This window comes from Exserohilum turcica, assembly GCF_000359705.1.
Source record: "Exserohilum turcica Et28A unplaced genomic scaffold SETTUscaffold_13, whole genome shotgun sequence".
NCBI lineage: Eukaryota > Fungi > Ascomycota > Dothideomycetes > Pleosporales > Pleosporaceae > Exserohilum > Exserohilum turcicum.
Genome location: NW_007359948.1, coordinates 464,318 through 473,077, shown reverse-complemented (window position 1 = coordinate 473,077; position 8,760 = coordinate 464,318). Strand labels below are relative to the sequence as shown.

At 46.4% G+C, this 8,760-nt stretch overlaps 2 protein-coding genes across 2 annotated transcripts; one reads left to right on the top strand and one right to left on the bottom strand.

Moving 5' to 3' along the window:
- Positions 1-3,303: 3,303 nt before the first annotated feature.
- On the bottom strand, positions 3,304-5,461 carry SETTUDRAFT_37704 (uncharacterized protein; the record flags this gene model as incomplete). The annotated part of the gene is made up of 8 exons (XM_008024716.1): positions 3,304-3,981; positions 4,028-4,098; positions 4,191-4,630; positions 4,688-4,692; positions 4,741-4,780; positions 4,829-4,953; positions 5,007-5,234; positions 5,282-5,461. 8 exons carry the CDS (start codon positions 5,459-5,461, stop codon positions 3,304-3,306), a joined length of 1,767 nt encoding a protein of 588 aa, XP_008022907.1.
- Positions 5,462-6,091: 630 nt separating this feature from the next.
- On the top strand, positions 6,092-7,059 carry SETTUDRAFT_26405 (uncharacterized protein; the record flags this gene model as incomplete). The annotated part of the gene is made up of 2 exons (XM_008024670.1): positions 6,092-6,538; positions 6,595-7,059. The coding sequence occupies 2 exons, from the start codon at positions 6,092-6,094 to the stop codon at positions 7,057-7,059; spliced, it is 912 nt and encodes a 303-aa protein (XP_008022861.1).
- Positions 7,060-8,760: the final 1,701 nt, after the last annotated feature.

Here is an 8,760-nt window from a genome sequence, read left to right as displayed (position 1 = left end):
AGCTATATCTTGGGTCCCTACCGGTATCTTGGGTAGCTAGCTGCGTGGGCGCTCCCACTCCCCCTCCCCCCCGCGCGCCAGCGCAAACCTTGTTTGACAGACAGTTGGCCATGGCAATGGCGCGCCGTCGCCGCCGCCGCCGCCGCCGCTGGCTCCATTGTGATTGTGTCTGTCTATCTCACCCGGCTGGGCTAAACTAGGTGTAGCGATTGGAGGGCTAACGCGCTGAATGGATTCATCCGTGGTCGGTGGAGAAGTGGGTTTGGATAGGGTTCGGTAGAGGCGCGGTAAGCACGCGTTCGTTTATTCATTTCCGTCTTGATGCGCAATACTCAAATCATTGTTACTAGGACGTCTCATTCATTCATTCATTCACTCACTCCCTCACAAACTAACTTGTCAACTCGCTTCTTGGATTATTTTTTTTCCCTGATTTCTTGGTTGCGAGAGTCGACCGTGGTTCACTAGCTCTGCATCCTCCATAGTAGGTGTAGTTGCGTTTATTGATTTCACGGCCCGAGGGCATACATCCATCGGTACATCCTTACACACACACACACATACATACATACATACATACATACAGACCGACAGACCGACAGACCGACAGATGGACGTGTAGCGGTGAAAGATCACGGATACAGTATCTAGCCATCTATTTCCGATGTCGCCCTTGACTACAGCCGATTGGGCGAAAAAGAACGCAGAAGAGAGAGAGACAGACGAGGGGGGAACACCAGTGGTTGGAAGGAAGACTCGCTAAGCTCCATCGGGCCGCTTTTGTATCTAGTGGAGGTGTGGAGAAAAGCACCACCAGTCCAATCCCATGCGCACTTCAAAGCCATTCAATATTTGCTTTTTTTTAGCGAGGGGCGGTGCGGCGCGTGTTTGGAGGAGGGGAAGACAACCTCTTTTTTTTTGGTTGCTGAACGGCAGTGAGGCGCGTGGCATGTGTGTAGTGTGTAGTCACAGTATGATTGTGCGAAAGGCGTGCATGTCTTTCCTTGGGGGACTTGGTGATGTTGCGCTGTTGATACTATGGACATACACAACCACCACTGCCATCCCTACTGCGCACATGATCCATTCTTTTCCTTCTTCACGCACCACCCAGGGTCATGCCTGTCCGACGGGGTAAATCTGCGTCGCAAAACAGTTACACCGACGAGTGGTGGTGGTGGTGGTAGTGGTGGTGGGTAACGTGATTCCTCTCGCATCGAGTTGGATTTGTTGTCGGAGTTGCATTGATTTTACACCGCTGATATGCAGCACGGCGCGGTTGCTTGGTGGGAAGCAAAAAGAGACCCCTCGTAGTGCAAGCAGTACAGTAGCAGCCGACTAATCATTCCGTCTTGTTGGGATGGAACGAACGAGGGGTGTGCGGCCGGCAATCGACAGGCGGTGTGTATACACACACGCACACGCACAGTCTCTTGCTCTCTTTCTGTCGGTTTCCCCCAATCGTGCCCCGGCGGGTAGCGTGGCTGTTTGTGCAAAATGCGCGACATGGTGGTTCATCGGTAACCGTTATGCCGATGCTGGTTGCTGCGTCAAGTACGTGGTTACATGGACCACGGTTCTCAACGGGACATGTTGGACGTTGGGAGCTGCAGCCTTTGGTCGACAGGTTGCCCCGTCATGTGCGTTGCTGCGTTGCATGCGCTCCGTCAAAGCTCCATGTCATGCATGCAATCCATCCCACGCCCCGTGCTGGTGCTGGTGCAAGACGTGGCGGGAAAAGCGCCTGATGGCCGTCACGGGCTGTGGCATGTGCAGTGCCATTATCGGTGGCTGGCTTGCTGACCAACCCGTGCATTAATTTACGGTATATAGTAAAGGCTAGGAATAATACGCTGGTTGATACATCGTTATAGACTGGCGTATGAGATATCGGCATTTAGTGGCTTTGGCTACAGTGGCTCTACGTACTACTACCTCGCAACTCATACAGATTAAAAAGGTAGTACGTAGTGGGGCTGAAGCCACCCGATATACGGATCTGATTCGCCACCCTAGACGTAGCCTCCTTTACAAGAGTATCATAACAAAGTAGACGATGAAAACAAATTACACCAGATGATAGCTTCTGCACATAATAGTATTGTGTACGGCTACAGTCGCACCAAGTTCATCACTATCATATACTATCATATAAACTCAATCTGCCAGAGTTGATGGGCGCCTACGCTGTCAAGGCTCCCTTGCCAGCCTACAATACGCGTTCTATCGTATGAGAGCAGTGGTTAGCTGAACATGTTCATCCTCGAAGATTTGAAGAAGAAAAAAAATAACCTCACCCGTTCACCGAACCGCCAGTGAACAGATCCACAAAGGTCATCGTACCATGATTTTGGATCCTAGACCTTTCTTTAGACACCTATCCCCAATTTCTAGACCACCATTTAGTGACTCACCTGACTATTTGTCCCTTCCTTACCCAATTAGCTCTGGGGTGAATGTACCAGAGCTGGTGTTCGTTGAGTTCCTTTCCAAATTGCCATCCTGTGATCGGGGGTCCCGTCCTCGCCGTCGCCACAGTAAAGATATAGGCATTCTGCAGACGTCTTAGCATCGAAACTCAATAAACTACAAAGCCTTTTGAACTTCATTTCGAATTAGAGCTTGCTGCTTGGAGAGTTCATGTTTTTAATCATGAAGACGGGGCGACTAGTCCCCTTGTCCTTGACGACCTCAAGCTTCCACTGTTGGTTTTGCTCGTTATGTACGTGCCAGTTGTGGACAGATAGCCCACCTGGAGGATTCTCTTCATCTTCTCAACTTTGAATCGGGAGGTCATGTATCCACTGGTTTCGGCAAATTGGATGTAATAAATATGGGTTGTTTACTACTGAGATTCAGCACATCATCTTTCTAGCTGATATTCAAATGAACAATCAAGTTTTACTACGAATAAGGCTAGTTTGAGATGTTAACGTGGAGGATTAAGTCCAAGTGAAGCTAGAAGTATTCTGTCAATACCTCGTTTAGGCTACATAGCATGTACATTTTAGTAGAGGAAAAAATATATAATACTACGTATGAGATGTAGCGTAGTTGTAAAGTATCTATGTACTCTGAATTTAACAGAACTTCTTAGGACCTCTTCCGTGTTAGACTACAACTATGTAGCTACTAGACATAGAACAAGCGATAGTAGATTATAGGCAGTAGTAAAATGTAGTATATTTACAAAATCAATCTCGAGTCTCTTTAGGTAGACTAGAGGTTTGTATATCTAGAACTAATTAAGAGGATAAGAAATAAGCTGACTAGGAGTACAGAAATGTGGTTTCTAATAACACCTTAGCTGTCACCCTTGAGAACATCCTTCCCATCCTTATGCTCGTTTTCCAATCGCACCGCAGTATGATTCGTAAGGTACTGTGATGGATCCATCATTACAAGAGCCAATAGGATGGCAATGACATTGAAAGGAATGGTGCTGTATGAAATCATTCTGAACCCCTTCCCATACACCTCTCGAAGTGCATGAGCCGAGGCAGCCTCGACTGCAGGAGTGATACCAGGAACTGTGGCGAACGCGCCAGGAACGCCGGCGGCATTTTCGACGGTCGCGCCGATCAGACGGCCGATGTTAGCTGGATCAAATTGTCCGGTTGAAAGAGCGGCTTTGGCAATAGCGTTGCCCAAGTTATCGTTCACAACACCGTTCAGTATAGCGTTGAAAATCGCGTTTCCAACACTACCACCCATGCTTCTAAATGTGCCGATGAGGCCCGTTGCTAGACCCAGATATTGTAACGGAATATTCACGCCGGCTGCAACATAGCATAAGATAACAATCCACGAGAAAGGGCCTAGTATGAAGACCTGCAATGCAGACCATGCATACTTGTTCTTTGGAACCACAGTAGCCAATACAGCACAGAATATAGTCTGTATTGCGCATGCTGTAATCATCTGCATCTTGAGGCGCTTGAATTTACCTAAGAGTGCCGTCACCATGACCCCGAATACGAACTGTAAAGCATGAGCAAATGAGCCATCATCTGGGGCTCACTCATACCTGGGAGACTCCATTCGGTAGTGCAATCAACCCGATCTGAATTGGATCATTTGTATACATAAATAGGGTGCCTTGCGGGAGGAGAGAGCTTAGTGAGTAGAAGTCGATGCCAATATGTACATTAGCGATCGCAAGGTAAGAAGGTGAACTCTGTCTGACTCACCAGCCACGAATGTGATGCCAAGCAGAACCGTGAATTCCGTGAATTTCTTAAATATCTTCAAGGGGAAAAATGGTTGCTTGGCCCATACAAAATTGTACCCGAACGCGGAGAGAAGCACCGTGAAGCCCAAAGCTATAGGAACAATGACAGACGCACTCCGCCATGGATGCCCGGCCTGACCAGCCCAGGTCAACCCTACCAGGAAGGTAGTCAATCCACTTGAGTATAGACTGAGGCTAACGAAGTCTAAATCCTTGAACTCTTGCCATCTGGTTTTGTCAACATCGTACTGTGGCCGTGGGGGTGGATAGTAGAATAGGAGTACTCCGACTGAGCTGACGACACAGAAGATTAGACCCCAATAGTAGCACCAGCGCCACCCGAGAGCAGTATGAGCGTTAACACTCGTCGCTATCAGCACACTGGGTATACCGAATGGCCTGGAGTCAAAGCTTTGTCAATTGCCTCGTTGCTTACAGGAGGATAGGAGAACGTACTGCGACTCCCAGTCAACAAAAGGAACCAATTATACTGCGAAGTCAGTACTGACCATATTGATTGCAAGTTCAATCGTCGCGAGACCGGTGCCACTGTTGCAAGATCAGTTCAAGCATTGAACCGAAGAGACCTAAGCCTACCGCCATTTGTTAGGAAGAATTTCGGATACGCCGGCGTAAGCAACGAAAATCATGCCTCCACCGAATCCGAGAAATGTTGAGCCAACAATAATATTGGTCACTGAGTTTGCTGTGGCTGCAACAATCTGCCATTGCGGTGAGTGGATCGTGCCATATTCTTGAAGCCATTTTGGCCTACCGATCCGATCAGGCAAAAGACCTGGCCGCTGAGTATAGTCCACCGTTGACCAAAGACATCACTCAAACTACCCGCTACAGAGAAGGACACAGATGATGCAGTGGACCAACCTCCAACTAGCCACGCAATTTGGGTTGAATTTCCAAGATCCTGGCCTATCTGTGCAACAAGAGCGACAGGCAGTGCAAATCCACACGCAATTGGACAAACATATGATAATGCCAAGAACTGTTTTGGTTAACTAAAGATAAAAATTGTTATGTGAGAGTACATACTATCATGGCAAGAATAGTGCGAGTAGATGGTCTTTCGGCATGATCAGGATTTTCTTCAAGGGCTGCCCGGTGCGGATCAAGGAAGTCGCTCGGCCTGTCATCGATGCGCTCAATTCTTTCGGCAGAGGTATCCCCCGGCGGCTCCAGGTGCTTTTCCTTTGCGGTTGTCAAATTATTCATATTAGTATACTTTCGTTTTGAAGGCACCAATTTACAGTGGATCTTCTATAATTTCTAAAAAAAACTTGGCTGAAATTTATACAATGCCCTGAATCTAATGCGGAATGGCAAAGAGTAGCATTGCCGATAATCATAAATGATGCTGCTAGGCTTTGCAAGCCGCGCAGATCCGAACAAATCAAAACTTGCAGACGGACAAATTTATGTATCTAGTGATTAACAGAGGTCAGCTGAAAGTAGCCTAAGTTGAGATTGTGCAGACGAACGGGTTGGGGAAAAGCGGGGGTGGGGGGGGGACCGCTAAATTAGCTTGTCAGATTCAGCAGTTGTGATAAAGAATAGTTAAGGGTGGGGATCGCCTATTTACATAGCGTAGATTTGGTTCAAGCAGATGAGGGGGTGGGGGAGGGGGGCCGCCGACTTAGTGTGTCGGAGCCAGAAATCACTACAGCGGCCAGGTTTCGATCTGAAATAATAGTAATTTTAGATATTGGTGACTGTGAAGCGGATTTGTCATATAAAGCGGTTAAATTATGGTCACAAAGCCACGCAATCTTCGCCATTATATCGTCTCAACAATTTACTTTATCTCCTCTTTATTCCCCTTATCAGTCTTACTAGATCAAGAACATGGCCGCAATAAAACGCGTTGCATTGATTGGTGCTTCTGGGAAGCTGGGTCCATCGATTCTTAACGCATTCCTCGAAAACGGCAACTTTGATATTACGGTGCTGTCTCGTAAAAGTTCAGCTGCTGTATTTCCTCCAGCAGTGAAAACCATCAAGACAGAATTCGATTACGATTCGCTCAGAGTGGCATTCTCAGGCCAAGATGCTGTGATCTCTATTGTGGGAAACGCGCGAGCCAGTGATCAGAAGCTTTACATCGATGCTGCTATAGCTGCTGGTGTGAAGCGATTTGTTCCATCAGACTTTGGCGGTTGGACACCCGATGCGACTATTCTCGACAAGAACAAACTTTTCGGACCAAAAGTAGAGATAGCTGAGTATCTGAAGAAGATGGAGTCCGAAACTTTCAGCTGGAGTGCCATAATCAACGGTCCAGTCTTTGATCTTGTATGACCATCGCTTTCATTTACGAGTTACAAACCTACTAACTAGATGTGTAACAGAGCATGAAGGTGGGGTTTCTAGGATACGATTTAAAGAGCAAAACAGCGCAAATCTGGGACGACGGAGAGGCAAAATTTTCGAGCGCAACGCTTTCCACCATCGCCAAAGCCGCGGTGCGTATTCTGGAACCTGTGCACGTTGAACAAACGAAGAACCAGGATATCTTTGTTCTCTCCTTTACAACAACCCAAAACCAGATCCTTGATATCTTGGAGAAACTCACTGGTAAATGGAGTGTAGAAAAAGTGGATTCGAAGTCTTTGATTGCGGATCTGCACAAGAGGCTCGCAACAGGCGAGTTCGGACCCCAAGTGGTCTATGGGTTAATAAAGGCAGGAACCTTCGCTGCAGATGCAGGGAATCCGGGAGATTATAGTCATTTGTCGTGGAACGAGAAATTGCACTTGGACTTAGAGGATTTGGAGACTGTGTTGGCTAACATTTCAAAAGATGTGAGCTCCTGAGAAATATCAGATTACATTGAAGCTACATTAACTAGAAATAATGGACTGTGAGCCGTTTCAATTCACTCGGGCATTGAGAAAACCGATACTATTCCCGTGATTTCTAGGTGTTCACCCCCCCAGGTACGAGATTTCAAGTATGAAAGATTTCAACAATTACTGTCGTTAGCTATTAGTTCGCTCAATTCTCGATTAATCTATAGTGGCTAAGGTTTTGCTTGCAATATATCGGTGGAATCACAAAGCATTCTTCGATTCTTGATTGGGATTCACCAGTCAAAATCTTGCATGCGGATCTCCCTTTGACTGTAGGTTTTTTAAGCTTCAGCCTCCTTAAGTGAAACAAATTTGGAGAGGATATATTTGGTGTAGTCTAATCAGAGGGTATAGCGATTGTAAATTTGTGAACCTGTCAGGCGATAGGAGCCTGTTCAACTTTATCGATGTATAATTACAAGCGATACCCAATTCTTCTTCGCGTTAAGATATAAAATCATAGCTCTTGTAGAGTTCATATAGGCTTGATGATGCTCCTATCCGCCGAAACTACTTGTACAGGTGATCATACGATGCTAGTATGTATCACAGACCTATCTTATAAAACCGTTAGCGCAGCATTATTTATAGGCTCTATTCTATAGAAAACCCCGAATTAGTAGATTCTGATAGGTATGCAGGGCATAGAAGGAATCTCAAGACTTATTTATGTATACCTTACAGCTACGTACATGGAGCTGACCCTATCCATATGTATATATAGCTCCGCTATGCTGTTGTTCACGTTCTAAAATAGCCAAGATGCATTAACTATAGCTTCATATTATGAAATCACAGCTACAAAACTTCAGATTATCTGTTTGATGAATGATTTCGACGTGCTGACGTGGCGGCTATTACAACGCAGTAGAGTACACATTAGAAGATAGCAATGAGGTATGATGCCCTGCACCTTATACGCATGGATGCTTGTGAAGGTTAGTCTTAGCGCTTCAAATATGATAGAAATTGGTTTGTGTGGCATGTTGTCAGATTGTGATGGGTTGGATCAAAGACTGTGATAAAACACTGTGATTATGATGGATCAGATGTGGATCGATTAATTGTCCTGCCGTCTATGGATTAGATGGTTAGAGCCCCTTTAGAGCAGTCGTTAGCCCGTGCTCCCTAACTAATCACAGAATCCAGGTGTGATCAAGCACCCAGAATCTGTCACCTACCTAAATATTGCACGTGATCTAACACACCCCCTTAGCCTACGGGCCAATTAGAAGCCTCGCTTAGGCTAGAGCATTTTAAGCTGCTCTTGGATCTTAATAACTCGTGACTGATTCTGTAGATCTCGATCCCTGACTTCAACTAGTCTAAGTTGGATTAGGAAGCCCTGCCACTGGATCACTAGGAGTGTAACGATGTTACAACTTCGCCAAGTATTGAGCCAATCCCAGAGCCGGATCGGAGGAAGTACCTGCCGCCCTTCATCAGCCATTCGCCCGAGGTCGGATCCGAATTCGGACCCGACTAGGATAGGTATATATTGAGACACTCCCTGTAGCTAGCTCTGTAGACTTTTGATATCCTTTCGTACAAGGCCTATAGGTGGCTTGTTGAATCTAGGCTCTTTGTGATCCCACGCACTCCCATATGCCTCTGAGTGATCCTACGACCGAAAACAGATCCGACCTGCCTTACTGCGCCGTTACA